This window comes from Danio rerio, chromosome 6 (assembly GCF_052040795.2).
Source record: "Danio rerio strain M-AB ecotype USA chromosome 6, GRCz13ab, whole genome shotgun sequence".
Taxonomy (NCBI): Eukaryota; Metazoa; Chordata; class Actinopteri; order Cypriniformes; family Danionidae; genus Danio; species Danio rerio.
In genome coordinates, this window is record NC_141026.1 from 53,235,992 (window position 1) to 53,253,992 (window position 18,001).

General features: G+C 34.2%; 1 protein-coding gene across 41 annotated transcripts in view; it reads right to left on the minus strand.

The window, feature by feature from the left end:
• Nucleotides 1-18,001, minus strand: part of ptprt (protein tyrosine phosphatase receptor type T) — a 518,156-nt gene that overhangs the window by 185,713 nt on the left and 314,442 nt on the right. For all 41 annotated transcript variants that reach the window (XR_015494170.1, XM_087258056.1, XM_087258053.1 and 38 more), the window contains 2 exons: nt 8,592-8,793; nt 5,953-6,055 (listed from right to left, as the gene is read on the minus strand). Coding sequence is in view for 40 of the 41 variants with exons in the window: in XM_087258056.1 (XP_087114182.1) it covers nt 5,953-6,055; nt 8,592-8,793 (305 nt within the window). In the remaining variant the exon portion in view is untranslated. The remainder of the gene's footprint in view (nt 1-5,952; nt 6,056-8,591; nt 8,794-18,001) is intronic.

Below are 18,001 nucleotides of genomic sequence, written 5' to 3' on the forward strand. Positions count from 1 at the left end.
TATATTATATTATATTATATTAAATTATATTATATTATATTATATTATATTATATTATATTATATTATATTATATTATATTATATTATATTATATTATATTATATTATTATTTAAATGGCACATTTCGTGCACAATGTTAATTTAAAGTGCTTAACATAAACAAGAATAAAAAAAACAAATAACATAAAAAAACAAAGAATTAAGATGATAAAAACAAAAACAAATAAAAGACTAGCTCGCAAAAAATAGGGGGTTTCAGACAAAGCTCGGTGTAGCAGAAAAACGGTGCATCGTAGAGAAAACCCAAGTGACTCACTTTTGTTTGGGCTGACCCAAGGATTACAAATATGTAAAGTTTTTGTGTCTACAACAAACGATGTTCGAATGCGGGTCAAAATACTTTTTTTTTTGTTTTGTTTTGTTTTTAGCACTATAGGCGCTGATTTGGACATGTCTTTGGATCTGAGTAGATGTGAGGACTACTAGGTAATCATGGCAGAAGTAAAACAATAATAATAATAATAATAATAATAATAATAATAATAATCCCACAAAAACAACAGGGTTTCAGTGCATCGTGCTCAAACCCCTAATAAAATTGTTGAAACAGGTTTAAAAGAAATATAAAAAGACACAAATAGCGCAATCTGTGTCAATAATAAAATGATTTATAATATAATATAATATAATATAATATAATATAATATAATATAATATAATATAATATAATATAATATAATATAATATAAAATAATATAATATAATATAATATAATATAATATAATATAATATAATATAATATAATATAATATAATAGATAATAAAATATAATTATATAATATATTACTTTTAATAAAGTTCTTCGTCTTGCCAATCGCAAACACAACTAAGAATTCTGAAAGCAACCAAATAACTGATAATTACACTGATGGGCTCCTATTGCCCATCAACTGTGCTGTTCTTCCAACTCAGCAGCGACTTGCAATTTGTAGAATTTGCCAAAATCTGTTGCACATTCACAGACTGGATTTCCACACAGAGAAAGGCTCTGTTTGCTTGCCAAAACACAGCCAAATGGACCAGGATCCCCTCGAAGGCTTAGCATACAAATGACGCTTATTTGAATGACTGCATTTAAAAACCCTCAGGACGGCGAGTGAATCAACAGTAATGCACTTCTTCATTCAGACGATGCACTGGAACCCTCTTGGAGGATTGGAGAGAGGGATTGTGGTGTATTTGTGTATTTAGGGTGCATTGTAATTTAGTGTATTCTTGCCTTTATCTGCAGATTTGGTCAAAATATATGATAAGAATGTGAACTTATATTATTGCAGGGTTTGGTGTGAAACAATTTTTAATCAGATGTTTCTCATTAACCCCTTCAGACCAAAAAAAAAATGAAGAAGTATACATTTAAGGTTTACAACCTCAGGTTTATTAAATGAGAATAATTAAAAATAATCAATAAGTCTTACTATTTTTTTTTTGCCAATTTCAATGAACATCAGGTAAAAACCAATCATACTGCAAAAACAATATAAAAAACATGAAATTTCAAATAATATAAATTATTGGTCTTTATGTCAAGTTTATCAAGGGATGCACTTTAGTCGACTAGCTTGTCTACTGGCTTGCATGACCAGCACACTACCCTTTAATGCACAGAGGGGATTCAATTCCGACCAACTCTATTTCGTATTGCAAGACCATGAGTAAAGGATTCAAATGGTGGATTTCCTTCATTGATAAATGCATAAACCTTGTAAATCAACAGTTTAGTTGTCTGTATTTTTGTTCTTAAAAAATACAGGAGGAAATAAAATCGAAGGCAAAATATTCAATGATTTCCTGCGTGACTCTGCTGTCATGACATCCATTGAAAATACGAGGCTTCATATGATCAAGTGACTAATCACAGTGCCAACAAAGGTCTGCGACTCGGTGCCAGGCGAAAGTATAAATCAGCCTTAACGCACTGCAGAAAAGTGATCATTTGAATGGATGAAGATGTCAGACTCATGGGAGAAAAAAACTTGATGAAGAGAATCAAGAGTTCAAGGTTGAATGGACAAATAAGTATTTATTTATTTTGCCACAAGCCAGCACAAAGCCATTCTGCTTAATTTGTAATGAGACAAATGAGGAGTTGTAAAGAGTGGAAATGTGAGACACAGACTTTGTGAACGGCAGTTTCCACAAAAGACAGATATAGAAACGCAAAACTACAACACCTAAAGTTTTCATTACACATCTTTTGTATTTTTCACTTTTTTTTTGGAGAGGAGAGAGGTCTGGATGCAGACCTGCTGCCTCATGTATCAACGCTGCGTACGCACAAAAACTTTGCGTACGCCAGGTTTCACGCTCAGAATCGCTCACGTTTGGATTTACTAACAATGAACTGAACGTGGGAATGTGCGCAGCTCCACTCCAGCTTTATAGCAGGCGTACGCACATTTTTTGTGCGTGTCTGTTTTATTTCCATTGGCGACTCCTAGAGGCAGTTGTGTTAAATTCCTCTCTACAAAGTGTCTGAGCCTTGCAATGGCAGCTGTATGAGACGGGTTCAGCAGGTATATAAGGTTTCCATACCATACATTTGACCAGCTAAACATTAAAGCACAGTTTGCAGCGGTCGCCTGTTTTCCCAATGTAATCTGAGCGATCTACCGCACGCACATTGCTATAAAGACACTATCTGAAGATGAATTTGCATGCGTGAATCAGAAACATTTCCATTCAATAAATGTGCAAATAAAATATGATGCTTATTGATATGAACTTATTGATGATTCCTACTTGTCTTTCTCGTGATAAATAGTTGGCAAAATCTGATATGTAGCGGGGGGAAAAAACAAGAAAGAGTTCATCAGACACTGGATTCGAGCCGAGTTCATGCTCGACCGCATCAATTCATGATCTCATGCGTCTTACGAGTAGCGCCACTGAGACTGTTAAGCATCCTGCAACATTTTACAGATATAAACCACACTATTTCTTTTTTTAATGCACTCAGTGCGATGTTCAGACCCAACTGTGTTGACCGCATCAGCTAAACTCTCCCACTCTATTTTTTTCTTTTGTTGTTAATTCCGGAGAACAAACTTGCAAATAACACCGCTTTTCTCTGGTCTACCTCCGAAAGCAGCACCTCCATTTCACATTCTGTTCAAAGTTTCTCTTTTTGCTTGATTTTGCCATTGCTTTTTCGTTGGGTTTTGCCATTAGCATAGTCATTAGCATATTCATACGGGGGAGAAGGCAGGGAGGGGTTTTGTGCTCATGCATGTTGCGCTCAATTTCACGTTCATTCAGATGTACAAAAGAATATGCGTGAGATTCGGCGTACGCAGTGTTTCATACATCTGCATTTTTTTCTGCGTACGCACATTTACAGGTTTGTGCGTACGCAATGTTTTAGTAAGATTTCCACGCAAGTCTTTGTACATGAGGCCCCTGGTGCAGTTGGCCTGTAAGCAATGCTTTTTAATGCCCATCCCTAACCCTACACCTCTAGTGACGTCACTAGCTCCATAGCATCCAGATACTATTGGCCTCCCCTTTGTTGTGTTTTGTACAAAAAATGCACTCATGTTAGTGGTTTGGTCACATTTACATTCTTTTTAATGTGTTTTGAATGCAAATGGCACTTTATTTAAACAAAATTAAATAGTGCTGACTTGTGATGCATGTTATGGATGTTTATTAAAAACAAGTTATGTAATATCAATTGTTCTGGACATTTTACCCTAATAAAAACTCAGATTTGCACCTTTTAATGTAGACATTGAGAACCACTGATGTACATCATTAGTTTGTCTATTAAAAGTGTCCTAATTTAAAGCTTGCAATTTTATAGTCATTTTTTTTTTTTTTAGTAAATGCAATACTTCTTTTCTTCTATACAATCTATGGAATATTATCAAATATATCAATACATGTGAATAAAATCTGCTGCCATGCTTCTCTTCAGTGTAGCGCAGAGCTGTACTGCCAGCAGGCTTCAAAATAGATGAAAACATGACCTGACATGAGGTTCATGAGGCTCATTGGGTAAATGTGCCCTGGTGTACAATTTTGAGAACCAAGAAATATGTGCTCATTCGGGTACATATGGTTGCATTATATGTGTAAAACGAACAATACAGGGCAGTATCGCTGACTGTTTACCTCCATATTTTTCTTTGGCGAGGCTGTTTTGTTCAATAACTCACCGCAAAAAGCACTAGAAAGCACTAGAAATTGATGTTTAAAAAGCTTTGCACATTTTATCGATTCCTGTAACACAAGCTTGAAAGAATGTTCTTTGCAAGTTTAAAATTACATATTTGTCTTGTTTATAAATGTTCTATAGATTGCAATGGTTGGGTTCTGGAAGTAAAAAAGGTGATTTTTAATAAAGAAAACTGATCAACTTTTAAAGCCAGACTTTTCAGCAGATCCATTGAATGAGGAGTTGAGGAAACAATGTTACTACAAACTAAAAACTACAACTAAAACTTTTTTTTTTTGACCAATTGTAATGCTTCTCTTCAGTGTAGTGCAGAGCTGTACTGCTATTTGACAGGATGACAAACTGTCCAATATCATAGACAGGAGGCTTTAAAATAGATGAAAACATGACCTAACATCAGGTTGAGAAAAATTTTCACTGACTAAAAGATCTATTTCTTAAGTAAAATAGCAAATAGTTTGATATACTTTAAAATATAACCTATATATATATATATATTTTGACTGTGTACTTTCATTTAATAAGTAATAACGTGTTAAATGCATACACATTATCAATGAAAAATCCAACAATAGCTCATTGGGTAAATGTGCCCTGGTGTACATTTTTGAGAACCAAGAAATATGTGCTCATGGGTACATATGGTTGCATGATATGTGTAAAACGAACAATATGGGGCAGTATCGCTGACTGTTTACCTTCGTATTTTCTCCGGCGTGACTGTTTTGCTCAATAACTAGGGCCAGACGGAATCTGCGGATGTTTTTTGCCATTTCTGCTAAGAATTTGGTAAAAGTCTGCGGATTTCTGCAGAATTATTTTGGGAGTATCATAACTAAAACCTTAATACATGAAATAAAAAATAATATCTTTTTAACTTTTATTTAATGTTTAAAACGCAAATCCAATTAGATCCACTTTATTTGGTAAATAAAGCAAGTTTGTCATATGACACATCTAGTAAAAGACAGAAAATAATACTGTACAAACTGCATTTTAAAAAAGTAGATTAACATTTTTACATTAGTCAATAATATTACTGAAATTAATAAAAAAAAAAAACGAACAAATATAGATTTACACACATTTACTCAAGTCAACAGAATAAATGATGGGCTAAAAATCTGCAGAATTCTGCACGCGCAGATTCCAGGTGGGCCTATCAATAACTCACCGCAAATAGCACTATAATTAGGAAGCAGAGCGGAGCTGACTGGGGTTCATGTCAGACGAAGGACGGTTCAAGAAACCAGGAAAAACTAAACAAAAGAAGCAGCATGAGGTTTTGGTAGAAGCATGGAGCTGCAATGGATTTTCTCTTCTAGTCTGCTTTTAAAAACACTATCGGTTGGGATTAGAGAAGGTGGTGTGTGGGCCAGTCGATATTAAACTGATATATCATGCATAACGACAAGCCGACCGGCCTCTTTCACGGACGAGAACAAAAAAAAAAACGTTAATATGCGCAACAAACGTATACAGCGACCTCTAGTGGATTTACAAAAAATGGCATGCATGACAAAACATGCCGCAGTAGCATATTTGAGACGGTCAAAAAATGTACACTGCGCCCTCTAGTGGACTTGGGAAAACAAAAACTGCAAGAAAACGTAGTCCAGGCTACATATTTTTCTGGTTCTCAAAAATGTAGTCCTAGACACTTATTCCCTATGAGCCTGGATTGGAAAAAGCAATAAGTGACAGACAGACTCACCTGACTGGTGCTCCTCGTGATTGAGCGGGTTTTAAGAGGACGGTGATGGTCGTGTCTGTCTCATTGAGAGGAGAGTCGGTCTCATATTCAGGCATGGATGGAGCTGCAGACACAGATTCATGTTAAAGGACACATACTATGAGGATATAAAGAAAGCACGTACTGTAAAGCTCAGCAGACCTCATTTCAAGTGACAAGGACAAACGGATGAGAAACTGATGTTATAAAAGCTTTGCACATTTCATCGCTTTCTGTAATGCAAGCATGAATGAAAGTTCTTTGCAAGTATAAAATTACAAATTTTTCTGCGATAATAAATGTTATATAGTGTGCAACGGTTGGGTTCTAGAAGTAAAGAAAGTGATTTTTAATAAAGAAAACTGATCAACTTTTAAAGCCAGACTTTTCAGCAGATCAATTGTATGAGGATTTGAGGAATCAATGTTCAACCACAACAAACAAAACTTTTTTTTTTTTTTTAACACTTGTTATTTAAAAAAAATCTAATAGAATTTTTTTCATAGCTATGTACAGTCAAAGAAAATTATTTGCCTTTCTATGATAATATATATATATATATATATATATATATATATATATATATATATATATATATATATATATATATATATATATATATATATATATATATAGTTGAAGTCAGAATTATTAGCGCCCCTGTTTATTTTTTCCCCAATTTCTGTTTAATGGAGGGAAGATTGTTTCAGCACATTTTTAAGCATAATAGTTTTAAAAACTTATTTCTAATAACTGATTTATTTTATCTTTGCCATGATGACAGTAAATAATATTTTACTTAATATTTTTCAAGACACTTCTATACAGCTTAAAGTGACATTTAAAGGCTTAACTAGGTTAATTAGGTGAACTACACAGGTTAGGGTAATTAGGCAAGTTATTGTAAAATGATGGTTTGTTGTGTAGACAATTGAAAAAAAAAAATTAGCTTAAAGGGGCTAATAATCTTGTCCCAAAAATGTTTTTTTTTTAATTCATAACCATTTTTATTCTAGCCAAAGTAAAACAAAAAAGGCTTTTTCCGACTTCAACTGTATATATATATATAGATACAGATAGATATATACAAAAATTGGGGAAAAAATATAAAACAATCCGAATTTTTATTCATTTATTTTCTTTTCAGCTTAGTCATTTTTTAATCGGGGGTCACCACAGCGGAATGAGCCGCCAACTTATCCAGCATACGTTTTTACGCAGCGGATGCCTTTCCAGCTGCAACCCATCTGGAAACATCCTCACACACAGTCATTCACACTCTACGGCCAATTTAGCTTAACCAATTCACCTGTACCGCATGTGTACTGTGGGGTAAACCAGAGCACCCGAAGGAAACCCACGCGACCGCAGGGAGAACATGCAAACTCCACACAGAAACGTCAACTGTCCCAGCTGAGGCTCGAACCAGCAACTTTCCTGCTGTGAGGCGACAGCACTACCTACAGCGCCACAGCGTCGCCATAATTCAAATTTAACAGATTTAATAATTCTGATTTCAACTGTGTATCACATCCTTCAACATAAAACTTACTGTTTTAATAGATATAATAAACAACTATATTGTAATAGGTTTATATTTTACATCCTTTGTTTTAAAATACAATAGGAAGTGTCTATGTTTCACATACTTGTAATACATTTGCAATATTTGTTGTGATTCTCCTCATAGGCTGGTTTGGTTCCTAGCTAATAAAGCTTTAAGAAAGTTTTTGTCAATCCTTAGGGAAATAATGAATTGGGAAAAGCATATTGGAAAAGTAAACAGGCTTTAATGAATCCTACAATAAGTATTTTTTGCAGGGAAACACAATAAAATAGTGTTTTATTGCAATGATGTTGCAGATGCTGTAAATATCCAAGCTCAGATATCGCAACTTCCAGTCAAACACATATAAAACTCTGTTTTAATATTATGCATATTTAATATTCATGTATTTGTAAAAACATTCCTTTCGCAGAATTTCCTCCTACGGAGAAAGCCCGGTGTTTTGAAGCCTGACTCGAAGGTCATTACTATGTAATCACACTGAAAATGTCACTCTCTCATTACAGTGTTTAGATTCAGTGAACAATACGCTTTTAATAAATGGTGTCTGGCGTGCAGCACAAATGCCACGTCATTATGAGACGCGACGAGCTGACAGCCGCGGGCCACAGAAATTGGGTTGAACTTGTGGAGGATGTTGTTTACAATTCATATTCTCATTATTCCATTCACTTTACATTAACTGTATCCCGACGATATTTATGCCAATAACACAACACACTAATGAGATTCTTGCTCCAGCAAAGCTTCTTTAAGATACGAGGAAAAAGTCAAAACGACAAAACTAATTATGCAAATTTGGGAAATGCAAGTGATAATTAGGCAAGCAATCAAATTAAGCTTATTTAACCTCGTCGGTTCATGTTCCCTGAAATAATTTCATACATTATCATCAGCCTGTCCGACGTCAATGCTCTATATCCATAAAGAACAAATGTCTGTCACATTAACTCGATTAAACTGAGACTTGAGGGTCTGTTTTGCTACAATTCTGTGTAATTATCATTAACGCTGTTGGAAAATACTCGATAACCTGAGTCTGCTGTTTCCTCACCTGCGATCTTGGTGGTGATACGGGTGGTCACAGGTGGGCCGAAGCCTTTGTTTGTGCTGGCTTTTAGAGTAAAGAAGTATGTGGTCCCTGGATACAACCCAACGAAGAGATGATGGGTCTCGTTTTGGAGTTTGAAGACCCGGCCTCGCTGTGTTGTCAAATCCGCAGTGGGATCCAGAGAGCTAAGAGCCTTATAGGCGATCTAACAACAGAGAAGAGAAGAAACCGTCAGATTTTTCAGGCAGCTTCAGTGCAATATTATTTAGAAACTACTGCAGTTGCATTGATTTTGTATAATGTCTTAATTTCTCTCTACAAAATACTACCTGATTATGTTTTTAAGATGGTTTTCAAGTTTTTTTATTAGATGACAACCTTGATTCCAGCTTTAAAAATATTGTAATATTGGCTAGATTCATGTTTATTGAAAAGATGGCTAATGTTGACCGGATTTTGAAAGATATCAAAATTTTGAACTCAACTATATTAAAAGAAGATTTTTGTAGATTATGCATGTTTGTTATATTATATTATAATATATTTATTATATTATATTATAATATATTATATTATATTATATTATATTATATTATATTATATATTTGTCTGAAGAGTCACTTCTAAATTATCTGAGGGCATATTATATTATATATTATATTATATTATATTATATTATATTATATTATATTATATTATTATATTATATTATATTATTATATTATACTATTATACTATTATATATTTGTCTAAAAGGTCACTTCTAAACTATATGAGGGCATGTTATATTATATTATATTATATTATATTATATTATATATTATATTATTGTATCATATAATATAATATAATATAATATAATATAATATAATATAATATAATATAATATAATATTATATAATATTATATTATATTATATATTTGTCTATAGAGTCACTTCCAAACAATCTGAGGGCATCTGGGCTCTCTCAGAAAGGCGAAGGATCACAGGATTTATCAAACATGTAGATTTATTTACTAACACTCACTTGGAAGTCAAAGGAAACATAGGAGAATCAGGCACGACATGGGGTCAAAACAATGCACAATGTAGAATACCGGGCAAGGGACTAAACCAAACTAAGGGGTATAAATACACAAGGACATGATGATACTGATGATACACAGGGGAGAAACACAGGTGGAACTAATGAACATTGAGAAATGGCGGGAAACAGAACAAAGGAGCACATGGGGAAGGTCACATGATGAAAACATAAGCATATGGAACGTGGGACTATTATATTATGACGACTATATTATATTATATTATATTATATTATATTATATTATATTATATTATATTATATTATATTATATTATATTATATTATATTATATTATTATCCAATTATGTTTTTAAGCTATTATTATTTATCTTTTTTTGTTAGATGGATTTATAGGATTCCAGCTCAAAAAAGTATATAATACTGGCTGAATGTATATTTATTAGGATTTTGAAAGTAACTCTACACTTTTAAAGTACTTTTTTGCAAATTTGCTATACCATATGTTCTTAATTATGAACAAACTTATGATAATTAACCATTATGTCAAACTCAAATGCCTAAGCTTTCGGTTTTGTTGAATGATCATACAGCTACTTAATATATTTAAAGCATGCTTTGGCCAAAAGCGGTCAAATTTTAAATAGAATTTTTTTAAAAACACTCATTTTAGCCTAACATTGTAAAGTATTAGCATTATTACTTTTCTAAAGAATCAGTCTGATCATTCAGGTATGGAGAAATGTTATTTATTTAAATGTTGAGCCTTACTTTTCTTAACAAAATCAACTGTTTTACACTGTAACATTGAACATTTATCTTGATGCAGTTTATTTGCTTTGGCTTTTCTGCTTTCAGATGTTCTTTTCAAATATATAATTTCAGAGACTAAAGAAATGCAACCCAAAAATTATTTTATGAACACAATGAATAACAAGCACATTCAGCAGTCTGCATTGTAAATACAACCCGCTTATTAAAACACTTTTACGAGGCTCGAGGATCTGCTTTGAGCATCTAAATTTTGCCAAACAATATCCAACAAAGGATTAACAGTCACCACAAAAATTACTAAACTAAATTAGAAATAGCCGTGTTCATGCTAAGATGCACATACGTCAAATCTCAGAGGAGAATGATGGAAATTGATGGCCACAGTGTATGAGGGTAATCAAAACATTTTAGCCCTGACGTTTCACACTTCATAACTCCATTCCACAATTCAAATCAAATAAATTGACAGCTGGGTGCCTGGCAGGCCCGCTGCCTAAAAGCTTTTCATGCATAGTGGAGTGATTCAGATGCCCTCTAAACACACACACAAACACACACACACAGCCGTGACTCTCCACTGACCACAGGCAACAAAACAGTCATGAGAAGCAAATCTGCACTTTCAAATCAAATATCACTCCAGAAGATCCACACACAGACATGAGAGACAGATAGAGACAGACTGATTGACAAAGACACTTTTTAGACATAAAAATCACACTAGAATGTCCTGCAGTTTTAGTGATTGGGATCAATTTATTATTGAATTAACCATAATAAATATTAGAAACAATACAGATTAATTAGGGGGTTAAAAATGTCGATACTTATGTTATATAAAGTACTGGGTTCACTGACCCAATAAAACTGTAAGGTATGGACCCTGGACAACGGAATAAAGGATCCACGTGCAGTTTATTAAACAGAGAATGGTCGGGCAGGTAATGGTCAAATGGGTACAAACAAATGGTTAATCCAGAAGCGTAGTCAAAGTTACAGGCGAATGGTCAGTGCAAGTGGCAAAGACTAAATATAAACTGTAAAAGGCAGGGATCAAACCACGGAAAGACTAGCCAAAGAAATGCTTCTTGGTGTTACAGAAAACAAGACTAGTGTGTGTGAAAATAAAATGAGAGGTGTCTTTATAGTCCAGGTATATATAATTACTTTAAAAACAACAAATCAACAAAAGACTTACTTATGCAGATATCTTACTAACCGATTTATGTATTTACATTTTAATGTTTGTTTTTTTTGTTTGTTTGTTTTTTATTTAATGAAAAAAAAAATTAATAATATAATACATTATTATATTATATTATATTATATTATATTATATTATATTATATTATATTATATTATATTATATTATATTATATTATATTATATTATATTACCTTATATTATATTACCTTATATTATATTACCTTATATTATATTATATTATATTATATTATATTATATTATATAAAATTATACTCATTCATTCATTCATTCATTCATTCATTTTCTTTTCGGCTTATTCCTTTATTAATCTAGGGACGTCACAGCTGAATGAACCACCAACTTATCCAGCATATGTTTTTACACAGTGGATGCCCTTCCAGTCGCAACCCATTGCTGAGAAACAACCATACACACTCATTCACATTCTTACACTGCAGACAATTTAGCCTACCCAATTCACCTGTACCACACGTCTTTGGACTGTGGGGGAAACCGGAGCACCCGGAGGAAACCCAGGGAGAACATGTAAACTCCACACAGAAACTTCAACTGACCCAGCCGAGGCTTGAACCAGCGACCTTTTTGCTGTGAGGTGACAGCACTATACCTACTGCGCCACTGCGTCACCTCAAATTATATTATATTATATTATATTATATTATATTATATTATATTATATTATATTATATTATTATAAAAATAATATAATATAGCATACTGGTTGAACAAAAATCTTTAAAGAAAAGAAGAAAATAATCTCAAAACCTTGAATCCACTTCTTTTAAATAGATGCTGATTAAAATGGACTACATGAGGATGATTAAATGACATAATTGTGATTTTTAGGTGAACTGTCCCTTTAAGACACTACTTTCTCATTCACATTCTCATACTGACTCACACACACACACACACACACACACACACACACACACACACACACACACACACACACACACACACACACACACAAACACTTGGGCGTCTCCTGCAGCAGTATGAATGTCTGAACTTGCTTCTTTTCAAAATAATAGGACAAAGACATGCTATAACAATATCCACATACATTCACCGGCCCTCTTATTAGGTACACCTGTCCAACAGCTCGTTAACGCAAATTTCTAATCAGCCCATCACATGACAGCAACTCAATGAATTTAGGCATGTAGGCATGGGCTGCGTCCGAAACCGCATACTTCCATACTATATAGTACGCTAAATTCAGTATGCGAGCCGAGAAGTATGTCCGAATTCATAGAATTCGAAAAACAGTATGCAAGAAGTACTAGGATGACTTACTACTTCTGGCGAGATTCTAGAGTGCACATCCCATGCATGCTGCGCTATCCCATGATGCCCCGCGAGCGAATTCATGAATGGGAGTAAAGCGACGCAATTGACAAACTGGCGGATGTAGTACGTCCGAATTCCATTCATGCTTTTCACGTTCATACTGTATAGAACGTACTTTTCTAACGGCCGAGTAGTACGTTTAAATTCAAATGCAGTACCTACTGAGTAGTAGGCGGTTTCGGACGCAGCCATGGTCAAGACGATCTGCTGCGGTTCAAACTGAGCATCAGAATGGAGAAGAAAAGTGATTTAAGTGACTTTGAATGTGGTATGGTTGTTGGTGCCACACGGGCTGGTCTGAGTATTTCAGAAACTGCTGATCTACTGGGATTTCCACGCACAACTATTTCTAGTGTTTACAGAGAATGGTCAGAAAAAGAGAAAATATCCAGTGAGCGGCAGTTCTGTGAAATCTTGATTTCTGCTGTGACATTCGGATGGTAGGGTCAGAATTTGTCATCAACAACATGAAAGCATGGATCCATCCTGCCTTGTATCAACGATTCAGGCTGTTGGTGGGGGTTTAATGTGTGACACACTTTGGGCCCATTAGTGCCAATAGAGCATTGTGTCAATGCCACAGCCTACCTGAGTATTGTTGCTGACCATGTCCATCCCTTTATGACCACAGTATACACATCTTCTGATGGCTACTTCCAGCAGGATAACTCACCATATCATAAAGAGCAAATCATATCAGGCTGGTTTCATGAACATGACAATAAGTTCACTGTACTCAAATGGCCTCCACAGTCACCAGAACTCAATCCAATAGAGCACCGTTGGGATGTGGTGGAACAAGAGATTTGCATCATGATGTGCAGCCAACAAATCTACAGCAACTGCTGGATGCTATCAAGTCAATATGAACCAAAATCTCTGAGGAATATTTCCAGTACTTTGTTGAATCTATGCCATAAAGGATTAAGGCAGTCCTGAAGGCAAAAGCGAGTCCAACCCAGTACTAGTAAGGTGTACCTAATAAAGTGGCCTGTGAGTGTATATAGTGGATGCAGTTTCAGATCTTTTAGCTTTAAAAACAGACACAGCCTATATATTCACACTTCTTGTTTTATTTCAAGTCAAAATATTGTTTCTACAGGAACATTTTATGCTTTCCCAGCAGCATAGTCTTGATTTAATACGCTATCATGTTTATGATTTCATGTCGGGTCAGTAAATCAGGCTACGGTACGGTGGAGGAGCCTGATGTAATAAACTGCCAAGAACAACTTTACATGCTATGGATTATAAATCAGCCTTAATAGAGAATTACAGCTTGAATTTCATTTTTTTACAGCTGCCAATTTAGTGCACATGCTGACTAATGCTACTTCAGCCCGGTTAAATGTCCATTTCAAAACATCCTATTCTTTATTTTACTCCAGTTTTTTAGCTTTACAAACGTACCATTTTCACAGTTAAGCCTTTTTATTTTGAAATCACAGGTTTCCGTCCGAATGAAAAGCCATTGGAGATTGATGGCAGGCTTTTTATTAAAGGGGCTTTTAAAATATCATCTATTGCCTTTAGCGTAGCTCCTCTGTAAATTTGTGCCCTTGTTCGGTGTTAATATACTCAGCCTACAGCGGCTCGTATTGAACAGATCTCATAAAACACAGGTTCTTTACAGCCCAATGAAAACGCAAGCGTGAGGCGGCTGAAGGGTATTGTTGGTGTAATATACAGACAGCTGGATAATTCGGCTGTAAGCTGCACTCAAGATCTTATAATACAGGTCTGAGGTTGAGTCTACATCACAGTACCCTACTAGTCATTTAAATCATTTTTGGAGACATGTCACACTTAAAATATGTTTAGTCATGCTAGAAGAGGTTCATTAAAAGGCTCGTTTGTACAGAATTATTATTATTATTTAATTTATTTTTTATTTTTTTGAAAATGGCTCACTCTGAAATTTAGAGAATTGCATTTTTTTGTAAGGCAGTATATGACAATAAAAAATCTGAATTGGATTTACAGTTGAAGTCAGAATTATTAGCCCCCTGAATTATTAGCCCCCCAGATTATTTTCCACCCCAATTTCTGTTTAACGGAGAGAAGATTTTTTCAACACATTTCTAAGAATATTAGTTTTCATAACTCATTGCTAATAACTAATTTATTTTATCTTTGTTATGATGACAGTAAACAATATTTGAATAGATATTTTTCAAGACACTTCTGTACAGCTTAAAGTGCCATGTAAAGGCTAAACTAGGTTAAGGGTAATTAGGCAAGTTTTTGTATAACAACAATAATAATTTTGACTTTAAAATATTTTTTATAAATTAAAAACTGCTTTTATTTTAGCCAAAATAAAACAAATAAGACTTTCACCAGAAGAAAAAAAAAATATTATATGAAATACTGTAAAAATGTCCTTGCTCAATTAAAAAATTTTGGAAATATTTTAAAAAAGAAAAACATTCAAAGGGGGGCTAATAATTCTGATATCAACTGTACATTGTATTATAATTTAAATAATTATTTTTAGAGTAACCATTCCACGCAATATTTACCTACAAATCGTGATTTAAATAAAGATTATTAGTGCAAATTTGTCCACTTCAGAATCTCAATGTCTTGCATGTTCATACTTAAACATAACATTTTTGAGCAATTTCTGAGAGAAAGCGGTTTCTGTATTGATGCAAATAAAGAAAGTTCAATAAATGTTTCACAAACACAAAATATTAAATGCTTTGAACAATACCAGACAAAAGTCTTGTCATCTATCCAAGTTGACTACTTGTCATGTATCAAGTTGATAACTTGACTTCTAGAAGATCCTTTGGTATCAGAAGTGGTTTATATGAAAAGCAAAGACCTCTAGTTTACACTTATTTTACCAAAACAAAAAAAAAAGATCATGCCTTGATTTTAAAATATTATTTAATTAAGACAGTAAGGTCTGACTTAAACAAAAGTCTTGTCACTTAACAGAAATAATGTACAGTATAGAATATAAAGTCATACTGCAATGGAAAAAGAGTTAATATTGTGTATGACTCCCATGAGCTTGGAGGACTGCATCAACACATCTCTGCAATGACTCAAATATCTTATTGATAAAATCATCTGGAATGGCAAAGAAAGCGTACTTTCAGGACTCCCAGAGTTCATTAAGATTCTTTGGATTCATCTCCAATGCCTCCTCCATCATCTTATCTTACCCCAGACATGCTCAATAATATGCTCAACAGAGCTCAGACAAGCTCTGTCATGAAAATCAATTTCTTGTATGTGCAAACATACCTGGCAATAAAGCTCTTTCTGATAATGTTCATGTCTGGTGACTGGGCTGGCCAATCCTGGAGCACCTTGACCTACTTTGCCTTTAGGGATTTTGATGTGGAGGCTGAGGATGAGAAGGAGCGCTATCGTGCTGAAGAATTTGCCCTCATCTGTGGTTTGTAATGAGGACAGCACAAATGTCTTAACATCTCAGGCTGTTGATGTTGCCATCCACTCTGCAGATCTCTCACATGTCCTCATACTGAATGTAACCCCAAACCATAATTTTTCCTTCACCAAACTTGATTGATTTCTATGAGAATCTTTGGTCCATGCGGGTTCAAATAGGTCTTCTGCAGTATTTGTGATAATTGGGATGCAGCTCAACAGATGATTCATCAGAAAAATCGACCTTCTGACACTTTTCCAAAAGATCAACTAGAAGTCAAGTTATTATTTGTTGCTCTAACAACTGGGATTGACGACAAGACTTTTGTCAAGTAGTGTATATCTATAATTTATATAATGTCAATTTACAGTTTTTTTATTTACTATAAATCACTTTAAATTGACTTTCTGGATTTAAAAAAACGCTGAACTTGTTTTTACATAAATATTTGTATAACGCTTTGTAATTACCATTAATAATCAGCATTTAATGCATCAAGTAACATTAACTAACAATGTAACAACTAACAGTATTTATTTACCTTTTTAAAAGTTTGCTCTTTGTAGCTGTTACATTATATTAGCTCAGGTATGTTGCATAACATCAGACGACACACATTTTTAATTTTAATAATGAGCTAAATGCTGGTAGTAACATTGGCTAACGTTAACCAACATTTTGTGGATATTTTTGTTTGTATCAATATATATCTGTTTGGTAATTGTAAAACAATTTTTTAAAAATATTACATTATTGAAAAGTGGATTTTGAAAACAGAAAGACAGAATGACAAGCAGATAGATAAACAGCAAACAGACTTTAAGACATGTGTCATGTACAAAATCAAGATTTTTTTTTTTATTTGTAGTGAAGAGAAAAAAGCTACCCACACAAAAACAAAAGAGCTCAAAGGCCAGCATGAAGATCAATAGACCTCCAGTTACTCTGTCATCACTAAAATGTCCTGATGGGAAAAACACACTGGATGATCAATCATTCCTGCAGAAGACTGAAAGTATGAAATGAAGAGGCGAGGATGAGGGGGTCTCTCTCTCTCTCTCTCTCTCTCTGTCTCTCTCTCAGTGTTGGCCATAGGGCATGTGATGCCGCGCGACAGCCTGCTAAAAGTGGCCTAATGCACTACTGAACGCACTGCGGCACTCCGTTAAAAGAGCCGCTTGAGTTTAATTGACCACAGCTGATTTGAAAAGGGTTCATTTCCCAGTTCAGTTTGCCAGCCGAGATGGGAATGCAAAGAAATAGTGCTGTTTGTGAGAGATATAGGATTCATGGCAACTTTGCCCTTAGAAATAAGAAAGTTCTGAAGCATTTCCTGAAGTATTGGAATTTCTATCTGAGCAAAATGACTTCTTGAATGAGAAAAAAAAAAAAAAATATATATATATATATATATATATATATATATATATATATATATATATATATATATATATATATATGAGCAATATCACGCGAGTAGCAGTGCGATATGGCTGTATATCGACACTGGTGGGAGGCGTGTGTTGGCACGAGGCCGCAGACCGAGTGCTTTAGTGCCCCTACCATTGCCGATATACAGCCATATCGCACTGCTACGAGTGTGATATT